The sequence below is a fragment of the Python bivittatus genome, unplaced genomic scaffold (assembly GCF_059951505.1).
Source record: "Python bivittatus isolate LINGU-HERP-01145 unplaced genomic scaffold, Pbiv_v1 ctg000340_np1212, whole genome shotgun sequence".
NCBI lineage: Eukaryota > Metazoa > Chordata > Lepidosauria > Squamata > Pythonidae > Python > Python bivittatus.
In genome coordinates, this window is record NW_028277056.1 from 24,581,954 (window position 1) to 24,602,222 (window position 20,269).

The window sequence follows — 20,269 nt, forward strand, 5'->3', positions numbered from 1 at the left end:
AATTGGTGTAAGGAGATATACCCATAACTGCCCATGCCGCTGTATTCTGGACTAGCTGCAGCTTCTGAGTGTTTTTCAAAGGCATATTGCATTAATCCATGTGGGACATGACCAATGCATGCGTGACTCTGAGCACGGTCTCCTGATCCAGGAAAGAGCTCAATTGGTGCACAAGGTGAATCTGTGCAAAAGCCCTCCTTAGCAATGTCTGCCACCTATTTCTTGAATAGGAACTGCAAATCCAGAAAAAGCCCCAGAATTGTATACCAGTTCTGTCTGGAGTTGTGCCACCCAATCAAGAACTAAAGATGGAAAAGCTCTGGATCCAGGGGCCTTTGAAACCTAAAGCTATTTAGTTTTCCAAACCCCCATGGCTTCCAGAAGAGAACTTCAACAGCATCACTTGGTTGGGCCAAGGAAGAGATGTATAATTGAGTATCATCAGCATACTGGTGATACCAAACCCCATGCTGTCAAATGACCTTACCTAGTGGCTTCATGTAAACGTTAAACAGGAGTATGGAGACAACAGAACCTTGAGGGACCTCACAAAAAAGCTGTTTCGGGTCAAATCTCTTCCCTCCTAACATCAGTAACTACAACTGGCCCTGGAGAAAGGAAGGTTCCAGATAATCATATTCCTTTAGGGCCTTCTGAAGCTGCAGTGCAACCACCTTCTCAGCTACCTTCCCTAAGAAGAGAAGGTTGGATGCAGGATCAAAATTGTCCAGCATAGTTAGGTCACCCTTCATCAGCACTCTAAGCATCTCTTCTGACATTTCATCACTCGGAGCTCTTCTGTAAACCAAGGGCAGCCCTGAGCTCCATGAACAGAGAGAAGTCCCATAGATGCAATGTGATCCAAGTCTGTAATTGCTCACTCATTCCAGGTGGCACCGGAAGGGTTTGATCAAATTGTGCACCTGACCTTCAGGAACAAACCCAACCTCCCTCTAAAACCCAACTGGGTCCATCAGCCACCTGGGGCAGACTGATAGAATAGGTCCTATCTTCTTTGGGCTCCTCAAAACCAACCCATGTCACTGCTGCCCCAACACAAAAACCAGACTTGGGTTCCATGGTTGCCATGGTATCCTGAACTCCCAAGCTGCATCAGAATCTGTGTCCAAAGAAAGCTGGTGGAAATCCCCCAGGGCCATATGCCTGTGGAACTCCACTGCCAACTGAGCCACAGAGTTGAGAAGCTTAGACAGGGAAGTTGCTACTGATGGAAGAATTTCTTCCCTATGGTTTGCTCCTTGCTCAGGTCAAAATGCCAGATGCTGTAATTCAGAGTTCAAAAATTTATTTAGTACACAAGTCAAGAGCACTGAGTGTTGAATGTGGCCAGGGCCCTATGCAAGGGGTGCAACACCATTTTATAGTCAAGTATAAACAACCAGTTTGCACATGCCTAATTCTAAAATCTTCAAGTTTTACTTTGCTAATACAGCATAACCTGATTTCTCACTGTTCTAAGTGGTATACTTTATCTCTGTTGCCAGGAGTCTAACCGTTTCTCCTAATCCTTTCTTTATTTGCCTATGTGACTGTCTCACTTCTGTATACTGGCAAAGTACTAACTTTCTTTCTAAAATGGTGTTAGTTTAGCTTTCTAATAATTACTTTCCACACTAAGCAACAATCCCAAATGATTGCTAGAGCCCAACTTTACAAATAGGTTCTCGCATCCAGTCATCTGCAGAACACCTCTGAAGGCCTCAAGACTATTTTGGATGTCAACAGCTAGTCTAGCACCCCTGTTCTGGGGTCTCAGCTGTTTCAGCCCTTCAGGATAGATCAGACTAGGAAACCAGTACCATGTAGGTCAGTACTACTTTTATTGTAAACCTATAGTAATAGAATCTTGCAAATCTGAAGGCATTTCCCCCTCCCTTTCCTTATCTTTGTATGAACTTGGGAGGGGCTTGCATTCTTGTCCTGGACTCAGGGCCCTTTTATCTGACTATTGACTTGGTAGCAGCTCTTCCTCTTTTCCCTTAAGGCCATTCCCTCTGCCCTCTATAGGCTGATGCTATACCCCAAACCTGGATGGGGATATTTTTGAGAGGGTAAAACTCCCCTCTGTGCCATCCAGGTCTTGATGATCCAAGTTGGTCACAGATGAGAGGAGCTTTATTACAAGCTGTCCTGGCATTCATTAGCAACAGCCAAAAGCCTGGTCCTCTTAATGTCTGGTGACAAACACTGGGGAAAAGATCAGGGGCCTGGAATGCAGAATCAGTATAAGAAACCGAGAGCGCATTCCTTGAATGTGGCCTGCCCCCATCTCCTGCCCCCCATCTCTCTGTGACCGTAGCTCCTGCCCCCACCTCCAAAACCAGATTTCCTTTTCCCCAACCTCAGGTAGCCCTCCCCAGAACAAAGGACCCTAGTTCAAACATCTTCCTAACACCCTCACCATGGGGTGACCTGATTCTGCAGAAGGACTCAGATCCCAGATAACACTCCCCAACAAACTGTACAACTACAGATATTTTTGCAACCATGAGCCACCTGCAGAAACCAACCATGATTCGTATTTTCACTAAGGTTATGTGATTACAGTAAGTGTTTTTCAAAGTCACATCATACATGCACAAAAACATGTACACATACAGACACAAACACACATTCAGAAATGACAGCACAAATTGGAATACTGTCCATTTAAAGTGGAATAGGTATTACAATATTTTTAGGCATGAGATGAAGGAATTTATTTCACAGCTGTTTAAATAATCTTGCTTTTTGTTTGCAGTTTGTGGTTTTGATCCCAGTTATGAAGGATATATAAAGAATGTTGTTAGATTTTGTTTTAAATATATATACCCTGAAATCCTTCAGTATGAAGAGCTATCTAAAATCTTTAAAATACTTATTTTCAAAAGAATTGCTAGAGAACACTATTTCTTAATTTCTTGAACTAGATTTTGTATTTGTTCTTATTTGCAGCTTATCATAACTTACAGTGTATTTTAGAATGTGATACATTGAAAAATATTTTTTCCTGAAATAATTGATTTATTGAACATCTGTTCATCTTTAGCTATTTATCTTTATTTGTTTCCACACTTTTATTTTTTTCAAGTAACTATTTTTGCCAGAAAAGATTAAGCAATAACCATTTAAATATATTAGAAATAACAGCTCAAAAGAATTGAAAAAATATATAAAGCTCTTTAAGAATTACCTTTTCATTATGTACAAACTATCTGGAGGATTGTTTTTCCAATGAACTTGCTTTTGGATAATGTCTCCCATATTCCATAATAATGGGTAGGCAAGCTAGTGCCATCCAGTTGTTTTGGGATAAAGTCCCAAAAACAACCTCTGACCATTGAAGATACTACCTGATAGAAGTCCAAAGAAGATGAAGGTTCTGGGTTCCCTCTCCTTAGGAAACTGATAGTGATTAAGGAAAACACCAATGAAATCTGGATTCATCACTTCATTTTAGATTAAATCAGTTGATAAATGTGCCTGTCAAACTTGTGTATAATGCCATATTTCTATCTCCTATAATTTTTAGTCACTCTCATCTTATCTCAGAAGTATCCATTCAAATCTCTTAAAATGTATTCAATTTTTGCCCACAACAGTGTTAATGAATGTAATGTTGAGAGGCATACATAAATCATATCTGGCAGGGCTCAAACAGACTGAACATGAATGCCTACATGTGAATGTCTAGGAGGACTATGCTGGCCTATATTGAAAGAATGCTGAATTGATACAGACTAGTAACTAGTCCCAGGCCGCAAATGCAAGATGGAGTGAGTTTTGAATTCTCAAAGACCAAGCCACATTTTTGATTCTACGTTCAAAGCTTCATCTTAATTAGCAAAGTAATGTTTTATAACTATAAATGAAATATGTTACCTAACAAATGGATGAAATCCCACAGATCTGTCTCAGTGTAGCTCAGTCTTGGCTATATGTTAAGGCTATATGTTAAGGCTATATGTTAAGGCTGCCATAAGTTCTTGTTGGGTTTAAAAAAATCACAAAAGCAGTTTATTGAGAGTAACAAAGCATGGTGAGAATGGAATGTATTTTCATATGTTAATTCTAAAGCGTCTTCACTGAAAACTGGCAAGTTTCATTTTATCCTCATTTCCTTATGACTAGCATTATTAAGAATGCGATTGTATATGTACAGATGAGTTAACTAAGGCATGGTGTTTTATCATAAAACTTGTTTCATTTAGTATGGAAATGACAAACTTTCTAGTCCTTATCTCCATTGTTGCTAAGCTTAATTTCAGGTCTAATGATATTTAGGTAGATATCAGGCAGCTTTTCCTGCCAATCTTCTGCTTCTGAAGCTAGAGAGGATAAGAACTGGTGGCAGGAAAGAACTGGTGACAGATACTTACTTTGAGGCTTATTTTTAGGCCTTTGATAATGCTGAATATACTCAAGAGTTTCCAATTTTAGATGGAAATTACAAGGATTCTTCTGTTGTAGCAGTTTTTCCTCCTCCTGGTCTTCTCTGCTTCTCAAGGATAACTTTGGTTAATATAGGATTGACAGAGAGGAACCAGGTTTTTCTGAGACTTCTAAATTTGGAAAACTCAATCATAGGTGGGCAGTTGGGTTGGTTCATCTAATGCTGTTACTGATGAACTTGAGTAGTATTGGCCATTGTATTGTTTATATATTACTATTTTATGGATACTGTTGTATACTAGATGGGACATGGTATAGTGAAGATCTAGGAATGGCCTGAAGTATCCTTTATATTTGCCTTTATATCTAGGGGAGTTGGAAATAGGCAACAATGGAGAGAAATTTTTATGGCAATGCACAGAATTTTGCAAGTTTAATGTGAATCCTGCACCAGTCCAATGCAGTTTAGTTCCTGGTAAGTTATTTTCAAACAGAATTTAATGTCCATCTTGAAAGATTACTTTCTTATAAATGTTACTCCCCCTCTGTTCAATAATGATTTTTTATAAAGATTTTCATGGAGTATACCCTGGAATAAATTTTATATTTAAGTAATGCAAACTAACTTGCTTACACTGGCCACCATGTCAAATATTAAGCTGTACTAAGAATTCTTTTAGAATTGAACAGTTGGATATAAATATATGTAAATAAATAGTCCTTATTTATTTATGTATGTATTTTTGTGTAGGATTGGCACTTTGACATACGAGTCCTAGACTTCAGGCGAGATATTGCCAAAGTAGAGCTTTCATTCCTAAGTGTACATGTAAAAATGGATTCTAAGAAAGAAAAGCCACATATTAATGACATATTGTCCATGCAAAGGTCCAAATCAAATCTCTAACCTCTCCTGAAAGAATTGGGATTTTTCAATCAAAATTCTGGAGTGTGACTGGCAGTCAATACTGAGCTAGAAGAAACAATAAGGGTATTTGTTCTTATACTGTATGCTGTGGTAGAAGAACATATAAATTAGATGAAAAACTAGAAAGATGTTAAGAATCATACTCTATTAGTATATTTAATTTTTGTTAACTATCATTCACAAAAATGTAATTCTGTATTTTGAATTTATATATATACACCCCCCCCCCATAGAAGAGAATATGTGTAGCTCAGGGTTGAACTGTGGAGTCCTTGGGGTTCTCTGAGCTTGGTTGTTTTCTTGCAAATGTTTTGTTACCTGGGTAGGTAGCATCTTCAGTGCTAGAATAGCACTGAAGATGTTACCTAGCACTGAAGATGTTACCTAGCCAGATAACGAAACATTTGCAAGAAAACAACCAAGCTCAGAGAATCCCAGAGACCATATATATATACATAGAACCCCAAAGACCACACACACACACACACCATACATACATACATACATACAATTTTAGCATTATAAATAATATCTACAAAATATGGGATCAGTGATTGAAGAAGCTTCTTACTGTACCTAAGGAAGATAATTCAGAATTGCATTGATAATTTCTCTTTGGATGGTAGTTTTTCATATGTTCCAAAAAAAAAAAAAAAGGAAGGAAGGAAGGAAGGAAGGAAGGAAGGAAGGAAGGAAGGAAGGAAGGAAAATATTTAAGGTGTATATCATGTTGTTAAAAGCTAGCTGTTTAGGAATATATTAGTTGCATTTGCAACATACAACAGTGAGGAAGTATACTGCTATACAATGATGGTTTGCTCTCTTGGTTATCTTGCCAGTGGGAGTGGATGAACAACCCAATGTTTGCTTCGTTTAGAAAGCCTATCTTCAAAGAAGATAGGAATTCAGTGCCAACAACAGATTATATCTTCAGATTTTTTTTTTGTTAGGAAAATAAATAAAACAATGGGATTTACTTTCATAGTGCAAAACAAACCATGGATGGAGTTTCTGCTTTACTGAAGCATTCCTGCTGGGACAAATAACCAAACAGTATGCACACCAAACTTGAGAAGCCATCTTTTTTTAAAGTCAGACTAGCATAGAAGCATAGCTATTGATTTTAATCTACAAATAAAATGGTCAACTGTTATAAAAGTTGTATTGGTCACTTTCAATCCATGTTATCCTTATCAGCATCCTTTGTTATTTTCATTTGATAGAGTGGAGGTGTGAATTATTTTAGCAGTGATTTCCCCATCTTTGTTCTTTATTAATTATGTTTTTCCATAAAGGGCATTGTGATTTTATTGTCCTATAATTCATTTTTATGTAACAGTCATTTGGGTATCTACTGTGTTTGTTTTTCTGAACAGAGAAAAAGGTGTTTTCATAAATTATTGTTGTAAAGTAAGTAATCTGTCCTGACTATTAATATTTAAAACAGAAGTTGAATATGAATGGATTCTATTTCATTGTTTTTTAAAAATGTTTTTAAGCATCCAGCAATTTGTTTTATTATGATAGATTTCGGAAGACAGGCAGATTTGTACAGAACTGTATTTTGAATTTAATGCTGACAGAGGGGGAAAGAGTTGAACAAAACATAACTGCAGGAAGAAATATCAAGGATGTTTCATCTATCTTCAGTCATTTTTATTATGCATAAAGCATCATTATGACCTTTAAAAAGAGGATGAGAATGACTCCAGTACTGTGACAGATCTGTCAACTACTATTGATTATGTTGTATTTCCAGGCTAATTAGGTACAAGAGTAATATAAAGCTAAATTGATTAATCATATTGACAAATTGTTGAAATCATTTTAGTTATTGAGTTGTACCAAAATAGTTATATTTAGAGTACGTAGATGATTTATCTATATGAAAATTAAATTAGCTATAAAATAGATCTAAATCCTTTATGTTTTTGAATGTTTATGGCAATGTATTTAGGTTCAGTCTTGTGGGAGAAATGTAGTAAGTACATTTCTATTCCTATGGTTCCTAAGATTTGAAGAGTATACTGTTTGTTAGTAGAAAAATTAGGGACATGTGATCTTGTTCCTTTTGTAGACTTGATTAGATAAAGTAGTTTGATTATACTGTTTTATATAGCCCAAAGACTTTGGTAGAGATGGTTGGGAAACAGCTGCACATATGCATACGATCTAGGCCTTAACTGTGCGGATGACACTGAATGTGTGCTAGTTTTACTTAATTAATTTTTAAACAAACAAACAAAAAGAAACAGCAAGGGTGAATCCAGAGAAATATAAGCAATATTCTGCTCACAGAGCAAAATATTTGCAACCAGCAGCATTAGCCTAAAAAAGCTGATCTTGAAATGTTGTGCAGCATATTGCTGGTAGAGGGAGAGTTGGCAGAAATACATGTATCCATTTTAGTGGCAAAATCACCTTTCCACTTGTGCAATGAACCTCTAAATCATCTAATCATAGAACACTATGGTTAAATTTAAAAACAACACATTCCAGAACAAGGCAATGTATGGTTGCCAGGAAAACAACATGGAGGTATCCTTGAAACCACCAAGAATCAAGCTTGATGCAAAAGAGATTTACCTTTTTTTTAAAAAGATGGGGGAAGAGGTGGAAATTAGCACTGTATTGTTTTTCCCTTTTTTAGTTTATCTAGTTAAGTCTCTGCATCAGTGAAACAATTTATTTTGGTAGGGTTCTTCATATCATAAGGTATAAAATTTAGAATTACATTGATGCATGTATTTCTTTAACACCTGCGAGCATGTACTTACTGTTCGTTCATGCAGCCCTCTGAGGATTGGATTTGGCTATAAATATTGAATTATTTCTGTCAATACATTTTGGAGCATGTAAATTATATGTGAATCTTGTTTATTGTGATATGCTATGCATAGCCTAGGGCAGTTATTTTGAATTTAAAACACAGGGCAGATGGAATTAGAGTGCACAGTGTCATTTTTAGATAATCAAAGAAGACTTGCTCAAAGATTTAAATCATATAATAGAGAATGATTGAACTTGCATATTGTTGAAAACGTTCCAAGAGAACATTTACTTATTTACTTAGCTTATTGTAAGTAATCTTCTTTGGCCAACAACACATAAGGTGACTTATAAAATATCTTAAAGCTATGAAAATAAATGATTAAAATCACTTGAATTACAGGTACCTTTAATTACAGGTACCCTATAATCCGCCCCCCCAAGTGAGTAGATTTTTTACTGTATTCTGATATGCTAGTGTATGTGCTTATTTATGATTTTAAAAACAATATCATAAGGATATGTTCATATAGTTTTAAGAAAAAATGCTATAGATTACAGTCCTATCTCCACTATTCTCCGGGGGCAAGCCCCACAGAAATTAATGGACTTCTGAGTAGTCATGTATAGGATTGCTTTTTTCATCTCACCTCAGGGCCATTTGTATGGTTAGATTGAGACCAAGGTGGCAGCTGATTAACGAATGTTGCTTTGTGGCTCTAAAAGGTTGATCGACAACGTTCATGGTAAGCTGGGTCTTCCTCATAAGAATAGATGGGAGAGACATGATAGCTGATTTAGAAGAGCTGATTCATCAATATACTAACTAAATAAGACATTTTCTTTATTTTTTCAATGTAAATATATATTTACTTTCTTTGGTGTAAATATATTTTACAGTTACAGTGCTTTCATTTTCTGGCTCTTTCATATTTTTATTTCAGCTAATATTAAATTGCTTTCAGATAACTATTTTCTCCATATAATTCATATAACTGAAACTTTCACTCCATATTACATTTTTTAAAAAAGCTATTAAATCAAGGACTGTTAAGATTTCAAGTTAGTTTTGTCACTTATCTATGTATTCAGATACCTTTTCTTATTTAACAGCTGAGCCATTTTTGACCTTATGGAAGTTGCTTTCTTCTCCTTCCCATTGTGCTAGAGTTTGCTGCTAGTTCTAAATCACATAAAAACATGGTTTGCAAAAGCAACACCCATTGTCATCTGTGGTCTCTGAGTTGGGGCTAGTGTAGAATTGATGGCAAAGGATTTTTAGCCCAATCTGGAACTGGAAAAGCAGCACAAACCATAGGTTTGGTAACTCATGTGAAATCTTAAGATAAACATGGATGGTAGTTCTATATTCTACAAATCTTTTTTCCTTGTCACTTGTAAGAATTGCACTGATTTTTGTTTTGTTACTGTGTATTTGACAGAATTGACTTCTTGTACCTTGATTCTTATGCTGAATCTTCTCTATAAGAAGAATTAAGCCAAAATTACCCGTTACTGTTGTTGAAACCATATAATTTTTCCTTGCATATACACGCTGTTATATATCAGTGACACTGTTTATAAACCTGAGCTGATTTTGCAGTTAAATTTATAAACTTATTTGCTTTGATATCCTGAAACATGATATATTTATCAACTCTTACTTTTAATTAACTATGAAGTTAATTAATAAGCTTAAATCTTCACATACAAATTACACTATTTTTTGTTCTTGTGTAATTGTTCTGAAGTGGTTCGTTTTAGAATTTATACCATAAAATCAAATATACAATATTTTATATCTCATTGGTATCTGTATTTTATGTGCAGTGCTACACTTTTGGCTTTCTTGGTGGAGCTCCTTAAGAGTTCAGTAGCCATGCAAGAACAAATGCTGGGTGGAAAAGGATTCCTAGTGATTGGTTATCTTCTTGAAAAAGTAAGTGATGCTAATATTGTCGGCATGTCTGAATATTTTGATATAATTTATTTGACCTAATTCCCTGTTGTACTATTTGAATATTATGGTAGCTAGCATTAATATCTCCCCTCCCTGGAATATAAATTCCTCCAAGAGATCCAACATACTTTCCCATTAGCAGTGAAGAAAAGCAAAATGGGTGCATTAAATCATCTTATTTCTTTGTATTCAATCCTGCTGGATTCTTGCTTAACATGCGTATTATCACAAAGAGGGTGAAATCTGATCATACAGAAAAAAGCTACCAAGATCAAGAAAACATTAATTTTATTAGGAAAGGTTTCAATATTTGGAAATAAATAAAAGGCAAATAAAGGAAATGTGTAAGCACATACAAAATCGGAGAAGACTGATAGTCTTCTGTCAGAAGTACTTTGTACAACCGTCTTGTTAAATTGTGAAATTTGCTGCCACAAGAGATAAAGCTCATTCACATAGGACACAAACGTGTATGTTGCTGTTAGCTTTAGAGTGAAGTCTATTCCTGGACTTTGCCTGAGGTTCTAGTTAATAATCTGAATCACAATCTAAAAATATAGTTTGTTTTTAGTATACATAGCTAAGCATGGGTTCACATGTTATCTGAATCTAGAATGGGTAGTTGAGGTAAACAATACTTAACTTCATTTTTGGACTTTTGGACATAGAATGGAATGGCGGGAGCATCTCTACCATTGCAGTTACTTACTTACTTAGGTTCTTTTCATTTATTTTATTTATTTAGTCAAATTTGTTATAGCCACCCAACTCCAGTGAACTCTTGGCAGTGTACAACACCCGCCCAGCAAAATCCATAAAACAGGTAAAACCTAAAAAAAACACCCCACAGACAACCCAGACTAAAATGATCTTAAAAGTAACACAATTTTTTTTAAAAAAAAAAAAGAGTCTAAAAATACATGAATACATTAACCCCAGGCCTGGGATCAAAGCTAGATTTTAAGAGCTTCCTGGAACCCTGGGAGATGGGGGACTGTCCTTATCTCTGTTCCAGAGGGTATCTATCTCTTCATCCCATATCCCATCTCTTATCTATAATCAAATCTATAAAACATCATCTTTTCCGTCCTGGTGTCAGCAGAAAGTCCGTAAAGGGTTACCAGAGGTAACAACATATCTTGTTTTAATGTTAATCAAATAAACCAATGTTATATTCCTTCCTTTTACTTCTAACAGTCTTAATCTTTAGTTCATTCAAATATGGTCATAAGATTTGATTTCTCTTCATTTGTTCTTTGTCCCATTGCACAGAGTTCTTCTAGATTTTAACAAGTCTCTTTTGTAAATCCAGTAGGAAAAAAATTATCCAGGTCACTCTCTTGGTTTGTCATTTGTATTTTCTCTTTTAAATTTTAAAGCTTCAACCAGTTTCTTTTGTAGATCTTGTGAACCATCCTTTTCTAAGTCATTCAGTTGTAAATCCACTTTCAGTACCATTTCTATCTTGTCATCTAAAATTTGTTCTACACCTGTCATTTCTTCAATAACATTTTTTTGGACATAGTCTGTCCATAGAAGCAGATACCATTACTGACATTGTTGATATTATGGCTACTATTTTCTGATTCCATTATTCAAAAGTCTCCTTCAGTATTTTCATTGTTAGAACGTTTTACAACATTTTGCAGGTTTGTAAATCTTTCCTCTACTTAAAAAACTTTAGTTAGTCCTCTCTAGTGTCCCATTTTTGAAATCATGAAATTGCTTATCTTTGTTTTGTCTTGTAAAAAACAAAACAAAATCTATTTCCCATGAGAAGCTGTTTGTTCTTTGTAATTAATTCCAAAATCTTATTTAAAAGTTTCAATATTCCAATTTTATCTGGTCTCTTAGTTTGTTTATAACATTCTAAGATCAAAATCTTATTTAGCTTTTTGCTATTTATTTCAGATTCTTTAAATTTTTAAGATTATGGTTAAAATTTTCGTTCAGGATTAAAGGCAGACTCACCTGGTGTTTTCAGACTTGTCTGTCCGAAGGTCTCTAATAGCTTAGAAGTAGTTAATGAGCAATTTCCAAAAGTGATTAGGAAGTGAAGTTTGCAAACTTAGTGTTCTTTAAAAGTCTCTGCCCCGGTTGCAACCAAGATGGCTAATACCATCATCTCCCAGCATTCAAACCTGTGGAAAACTGCTGTCCTGTGGTCTTCTTGCGAGGAGCAGCTATCAGAGCACATGTGGGCAATCTCACATCCTCTCTTTACCAGAGAAGTTGCAAGGAACCACTCTACTCACTGGTTCCTTGGTCTTTGCTGTGGTCGTCGGCTCCACTTTCACACAGTCATCTTCAGTTTGCCATACCTCCCCTGTAAGTATCTGCAGATCCTCCATTGTATGGACTCATAAACACTAATATTAAGTCTCCTTTAAAGGAAGGCTTGCTTATTGAATCTCTCTTTTTCTAACTTTAGATATTTTGTTGACTTCATTTTCTAATTTCTTTAGGATTGGCTTTTGGTGGCAAGAGTCCAAGTCATTTGATCTTAATAAGAATCTGCATATATATTTCTAATAATTCTATCCTATAAAGATGCCTTTTTGAACTTATTTTGAAGTTATACTACCTTAGGACAGTAAATTTACTCCAGTCTTACCTACCTGACTTAATGTTACTTAGTATTTGAAATTTTCTAGATGCACCAGGCTACAAGTTCTTTTATTCCTAGTGATCATACTGGGTGAGAATGATGGAGTTAAAGGGTAGTAAATTAGGAAAAGCTGATTTAGGAAGTTTCATTTTTAATTGTTTTGACATTTAATGGTATTTAAATAAATTTTGTTGTTGCTCAGTATTATTACTCAGTGCTCCTATATTGACTATTGGATTTTGGTTTTTTCCCCTATGTATTTAAATGACTGTGCAAAATTAAATAACATTGCAGAAATATGTAGAAGTTCATAAACTAAATGAACAATAAATTTGGCAGTAAACCAGCTTTAAAATTAGGCAATAATTTTTATTACTTCCAACATGAGAGGTAGTTGGACAGAAATTATGTAAAGGGGAATTGGAAATCTGTCTCTGTCTTTGTCTCTATTCATCTTCAGGATAACTTCCCCAGAACTGAGCAAACCAGGACCAAATTTTGTGTGTGGGGGCAGAAGCCACAGAAAAATAGATCAAGTTTAAAAATGCACCTGATCAGGCCAGGGGCTGCAGAAAAAAAAAAGTCCAGAAAAGTTGCCCCAGTGCATCCCAGTGTGAGAGTCAGTTAGACAGCTTCTCAACATACTTGGTGACTGCTTCATTCTAAGCCCTACTTCCTAAACCCTGTCACATGACTCAGAGCAGAGCTATTTTTAACAAGCTGGAAGAATTCCAGAAGTTGTGCTCTGAATGCTTCCCCTAACTTCTTTAATAGTCAGTTATAAATACATTCCAAAAACATGTTTATACTTGTCCAGCAGTTGTTTTATCGGCTGTACAGCAACTCTTTCATAAAAACAATCCTTTCTCAATTTTTATCTCTTCAATGTAATATTCATATTTGAATATCTACTGGTATGATATGTAATATTAATTTTTTTCAGTCATCCAGAGTTCATATAACAAGAGCTGTGCTGGAACAATTTCTGTCTTTTGCAAAATACCTTGATGGGCTCTCACATGGAGCACCTTTACTAAAGCAATTATGCGACCATATCCTTTTTAATCCTGCTATTTGGATTCATACTCCTGCAAAGGTCAGTGAACCATATATTTTTACTGTGTTATTAGCACTAGTAAACACAGATATTGTATTTTTAAATTAATAAAAACTAATGCATTGGTTTTAGTGCTTTATTTGCATTTTGTAAATTTTTCTTTTGTTATTGTAAGCTGTGTTTATTATTAGTTATAGTAGAAGTAGTAGAAGGATATAAATTAAATATATTCATATATTTAATAAATGAATTATTAATAAAAGTGAAGAATGTGGGACTTTCTTAGTATCCATGCTGGCAAACCTGAGATTGTCTGGAAGTTATAGCTGTTTTGACAATCAGAAAATAGACTTGAAAATGTGAGAACTAGACCATTTTTCCTGCATCACCTAACTCATGTGTTCAGATTAGCTGGAGCAGCTTAGTTTGTAGTTCCTTCTATTACTATAAATAGGGCTTTCTTGCCTTTCATATGGAGTCTCTCTGGATGAAGTATGGTTGGCCTTACTCTGTCTAACTTCACATGACAGTGAACATGCTTGTTCATTGGAACATCTGCAGGGTAACAATGTTTCCAGGATAAAACATTCTTCAAATACATTGTTCTATTCATATATTTTGTTCTAAGTTCTTGTATAGCTCTCTGCTTCATTTATTATTTTTTAATAATTTCATTTCATTTCATTTTATTATTGTCTCATACTGGGCTACCATGTTTATGTAATGAATATTAATAACCTTTCATAACCTGGAAATAAAACCTGAAAGGAGTAAATATTTGTTTTGTTTACATGTTTATCATCAAAATTATAACTAAAACTTGGATAAATTAACATCATATATTTTATAATGTTCTTTAGGTGCAACTATCACTATATACCTACTTGTCTGCTGAATTCATTGGTACTGCTACTATCTACAATACGATACGTAGAGTAGGAACAGTATTACAACTAATGCACACACTAAAATACTACTACTGGGTGGTTAATCCTGCAGATAGCAGTGGCATTACTCCTAAAGGTTTGGGTAAGTATAAGAAAAAAATGTATTGTTATAAAATGCATTTTCATAGTTCAAAATATGTGTGTCATTATCTTATAACAAGTCTATTTCAAGCTGATGTCTTACTTTAAATTATTTGTGGAGTACTTTGAACAAAATGTTTTTATCTGGTAGTAAATTCCTTTGAACTCAATTGGATTTTCTTCTAATAGACCTGGATCTTGTCCCACTGTACAGATTTGTTTTTTCTAACAGATAGTCCTCTACAATTAATTTAGAGTCCAGTGCAATTAGAAAAATGTGAAGTGAAACAAGTAAGGAAAGATGCATGTTTTAAAATAATAATTGACACTAAATAAGGAAATAAATACATCGTTAACTTGATTTTAAAGTAGAGTAAGTTATCTGCATGCAGGATTTTCTGCAAGACACAACTAGTAAAATATTCATTTATTTATTTAATTGTATGCTGCCTGACTCCCAGTGACTCTGGGTGATATAAAGTATAAGCTGAAATCATGCAACTCTTTTTCATTTATTTCAGAAGGTCCTCGGCCATCACAGAAGGAAATCATATCTCTGCGAGCATTCATGCTTCTATTTTTGAAGCAGCTTATTTTGAAGGTAACTTAAGATATAAAGATTAGTGAGTATTGCCAAGTCTGAAATAAGGCAATCAGATATAGGTTGTCCTTTGTGGTCTCTATAAATCACAGATATGAATTTGTTCTTGGAGCCCTGTTCAGGAATCTAGAACTGAAGGATTTTTGGCGTGAACTGCTTGCATTCAAGGGTGCATGCTCAAATTAGAGCTTGTTTTTCTCATATAGCTATTCTTCACCTGCCATAGCAGCTGGCACATACAGTGGGGCAAAAGAGTATTTAGTCAGCCACCAATTGTGCAAGTTCTCCCACTTAAAAAGATGAGAGAGGCCTGTAATTTTCATCATAGGTATACCTCAACTATGAGAGACAAAATGGGGGAAAAAATCCAGAAAATCACATTGTCTGATTTTTAAAGAATTTATTTGCAAATCATGGTGGAAAATAAGTATTTGGTCAATATCAAAAGTTCATCTCAATACTTTGTTATATATCCTTTGTTGGCAATGACAGAGGTAAAACGTTTTCTGTAAGTCTTCACAAGGTTTTCACACACTTGCTGGTATTTTGGCCCATTCCTCCATGCAGATCTCCTCTAGAGCAGTGATGTTTTGGGGCTGTCGCTGGGCAACACGGACTTTCAACTCCCTCCAAAGGTTTTCCATGGGGTTGAGATCTGGAGACTGGCTAGGCCACTCCAGGACCTTGAAATGCTTCTTACGAAGCCACTCCTTCATTGCCCGGGCAGTGTGTTTGGGATCATTGTCATGCTGAAAGACCCAGCCACGTTTCATCTTCAATGCCCTTGCTGATGGAAGGAGGTGTTCACTCAAAATCTCACGATACATGGCCCCATTCATTCTTTCCTTTACAAGGATCAGTCGTCCTGGTCCCTTTGCAGAAAAACAGCCCCAAAGCATGATGTTTCCACCCCCATGCTTCACAGTAGGTATGGTGTTCTTTGGATACAACTCAGCATTCTCTCTCCTCCAAACACGACAAGTTGAGTTTAGACCAAAACGTTCTACTTTGGTTTCATCTGACATTCTCCCAATCTTCTTCTGGATTATCCAAATGCTCTCTAGCAAACTTCAGATGGGCCCAGACATGTACTGACTTAAGCAGGGGGACACATCTGGCACTGCAGGATTTGAGTCCCTGGCGGCGTAGTGTGTTACTGATGGTAGCCTTTGTTACTTTGGTCCCAGCTCTCTACAGGTCATTCACTAGGTCCCCCATGTGGTTCTGGGATTCTTGCTCACCATTCTTGTGATCATTTTGACCCCACGGGGTGAGATCTTGCATGGAGCCCCAGATCAAGGGAGATTATCAGTGGTCTTGTATGTCTTCCATTTTCTAATTATTGCTCCCACAGTTGATTTCTTCACACCAAGCTGCTTGCCTATTGCAGATTCAGCCTTCCCAGCCTGGTGCAGGTCTACAATTTTGTTTCTGGTGTCCTTCAACAGCTCTTTGGTCTTGGCCATAGTGGAGTTTGGAGTGTGACTGTTTGAGGTTGTGGACAGGTGTCTTTTATACTGATAACAAGGTCAAACAGGTGCCATTACTACAGGTAACGAGTGGAGGACAGAGGAGCCTCTTAAAGTAGTAGTTACAGATCTGTGAGAGCCAGACATCTTGCTTGTTTGTAGGTGACCAAATACTTATTTTCCACCATGATTTGCAAATAAATTCTTTAAAAATCAGACAATGTGATTTTCTGGATTTTTTTTCTCATTTTGTCTCTCATAGTTGAGGTATACCTATGATGAAAATTACAGGCCTCTCTCATCTTTTTAAGTGGGAGAACTTGCACAATTGGTGGCTGACTTTTTTGCTCCACTGTAGGAGCATTTGCTGCTTCTGTTTTTCCAAGAGAATGAAACTGAATCTAAACTTGATCTTTTTTCTTTTGACCTATTCACTATTCTATTTAGAAGTTTTCTGTCTCTTCCATTTGTGTTTTTGTTTGTGTCTTTTCTTAATGAACTTAATTTTGATTTTTGGATTTATACACTAACATTCCTTTCAGGACATGCTTTTGTATTCTACTTTCGCTTTATTTTACCTTTGCCTCTTGCTCCATTTGTGCTTTTATTATACAAACCATTTGGAATAATTCCTCAGGGCACTACACATTCCTTTTAGAGGATACTCTTCAAACACTTTGTTTAGGAATGAAATCACAGGCATTTCTACCTATTGCTGTCTCTACAACCCAACTTATGGTATTATTGATCCTGAATCCTGAATAGTATGTTTGATCACTTCTGAACTCTTGTCTCTCAGAATGCTTTGGCATTCTCAACACACACATATGTGCAACTGCTGAGTTTGGAACTTCCATATTCTGATTTTTAATAAAATGTGTCAATGACTTGATCTCTAAGCTTTTAACTTCTTGATTCAAGATCAAAGAAGAAAGGCAGATACTGTAGCCCATATTTATCAGTGGAGATGTTATTCCTACTATATCTTAACACAGAAATGCTGTTCAGTGAGGCTGTGGATTCATATAGAATCCCTTTGGTATTGTTACTCCAGATTCTCTTTATCTGTAGATTTATGGTTCTCCATAGAAACTGGCGTATTCATTCTGACAAGAGGATATATTACAAGCCCTGTTTCCACTGATAAGAGACAGGCTTTCTTTATATTCAAGCTGTCGTCATCAAAGAAGGATTATAATGTTCATTAGTATGAAGTTTCTGTGATACTTTCAAAACTATATAAAGTGAATTCTGCTGTACTTGACACTACTATTGAATTTTATTAGTTTCTGTGTGCTCAGTTGAATGGAGTTTAGGCATTCCAGTCAAATTGTATATTTCCACCAATTCCTAAGTGGACAGAAGCTTACATAGCTCTGCATAGTACAAAATAACATCTTTGGGTAAATGGGTGCATATTTACTATTTATTTTGAGTTGTTTACAGACTCAAAATAAGAAAGTAGTGAATGTGACATATACAAAAGTTTGGACTTTCTTCCAATCAGTACTTTGGGACACTTCGTTTGACAGAAATAAACATTTCCTGTAACCAACTAAGAATCTTTATGTTATTTCTTTTGGAGTTTTTCCCTATTCTCCCTTGCAGAAGTCTTTTAGCTAGATAAATCTTCTTACGATTCATTGCATGCACTGCATGTTTGAGATCACCCTATAAATTTTCAACAATATTCAAATCTGGGAGTGTGAAAGCCATTCCAAAACCTTAAATCTTTGTTTCCTATAAGCATTTCATAGTTGAACAGGATGTATGTTTTGTTTTGCTGAAATATCCAATCTATTGAAATTCACATAAATTGATTTTGAAGCAGTCATGCATTGAAATGGTCCTGCGTTACTGTTATATGTAACTTAACGGTTTATAGTTTTGCTTTGTGCAATTTGTAGGCTTAATTTCATACTCTTAAAAATGAAGCAAACTATTGACTGCGGAGAAAGCAAAGCTATAAAGCTAGATCCTATAGATGCAGTCTGCTCAATTACAACTTTTTTCATATTGCTCCAAAACCTTTATCAAACTATTTGACCACAAAGATACCATTTGTCTGCAAAGATACCATAATTACAAAGAATCTGAAAAGAAAATAGTAGAAAAATGCAATTTAGTTAATTTTTACTTCTCCAGAACCTACATCAAATTATTTGACTGCAAGGAAAGCAAAGCTATAAAACTTGGATCTAGTATAATTTTTATCTAAGATCCAGAACCTTCATTCTGCTCTATCAAACAGGAGTTTCTACCTCTTAGTGTCGGATGTTCTTATTCAAGTCGTTTATTCATTTTAATTGTTACTTTTGGAGTTCACATTCTTAGTGTGGTTACATTGGACTATGAGTTTTGCACACTGCTTGAATAATCTTCAAAATTAGGGCCTTCATTCAGATGTAATATTTTTGCAAAAGTTATGTCTGTGTATGATGTTAATAAAGATTCTGGGTTTCTAGTATTTCCTTCATTTTGTGTGTGTGTGTGTGTCATATATTGTCATATATTAATGACAATAGGTATAGAAACCAGTCTTAGAATTGACACTAAAGGTTTTGAAGTGAACTTAGGTTTGATTTTGAACAGTAAAAGAACAAGCAGTCAAGCAATATATCACAGACCAGCACTTAGTAAGGTAGCAATAAGGGCCTTGGAAGAGATATTCAGTGCTGTGATGTGTCTTTACTTAAAAATCTCAGAATCATACAGGCAATGGTTTTCCTTGTGATACTAATGCCAGCAAAAGCTGGACTCTTAAGAAGCAGGATAGAAGAACAAACGTTTGACCTATGGAGTTAAAGAAGACTCCTGAGAATACATAGATTGCCAAGAAAATGAACAAATAGACCACAGAACAATAAATTCAGAATTCTCACTCAAGGCACCAATGATCAGGCTCAAGTTGTTATATTTTGGACACATTATCTAAAGTCCTAGCTCTTTTGAGAAGTCTGGTGAAGATGGAAGGAAAGAGAAGAAGAAGAAGATGACCAACAACAAGGTGAATGGACTTGATTACAGCAGTGATGTGTGCATTGTTGGAAGATCTGACGGGCTGAGTTGAGGACAGATCACTCCTGGAGAATATCTATCCTTGTGGTCGCCAAGAGTTGAAACTCACTTGTTGGCACATAGTCCATCAATAATTGGAGTCTGTTTTGCTTTTGTTAGATTTTCATAGAGCAATTACTTTATCCAAGAAACATGTGTTGTGCTTCAGCTAAGCAAAATCTTCTTTGTATATTATGATTATCCATGAAAAGGCTTAGCTGAATCCATGCAGTGTTTCTTGGCTTAGGTGACTTAACACAATTAATTAACAATTAATTTGTCAAGCAATCTTTAGCTTAAATTATTAAACTCCATTCTATGAAAGCAGTTTCAGCCTTCACTACTTTTTTCCCAATGAATTTTTGGTATGTAGTGTGTACCTGCTGTCATAAATCAGTAT

At 35.5% G+C, this 20,269-nt stretch overlaps 1 protein-coding gene across 3 annotated transcripts in view; it reads left to right on the forward strand.

Annotated features, from left to right (window-relative positions):
* NBEA (neurobeachin) overlaps positions 1-20,269 on the forward strand; it is a 441,196-nt gene that overhangs the window by 64,307 nt on the left and 356,620 nt on the right. For all 3 annotated transcript variants that reach the window (XM_088140729.1, XM_088140730.1, XM_088140731.1), the window contains exons 11-14: positions 9,920-10,028; positions 13,601-13,753; positions 14,575-14,743; positions 15,264-15,343. In XM_088140729.1, coding sequence (XP_087996855.1) covers positions 9,920-10,028; positions 13,601-13,753; positions 14,575-14,743; positions 15,264-15,343 — 511 coding nt within the window. The remainder of the gene's footprint in view (positions 1-9,919; positions 10,029-13,600; positions 13,754-14,574; positions 14,744-15,263; positions 15,344-20,269) is intronic.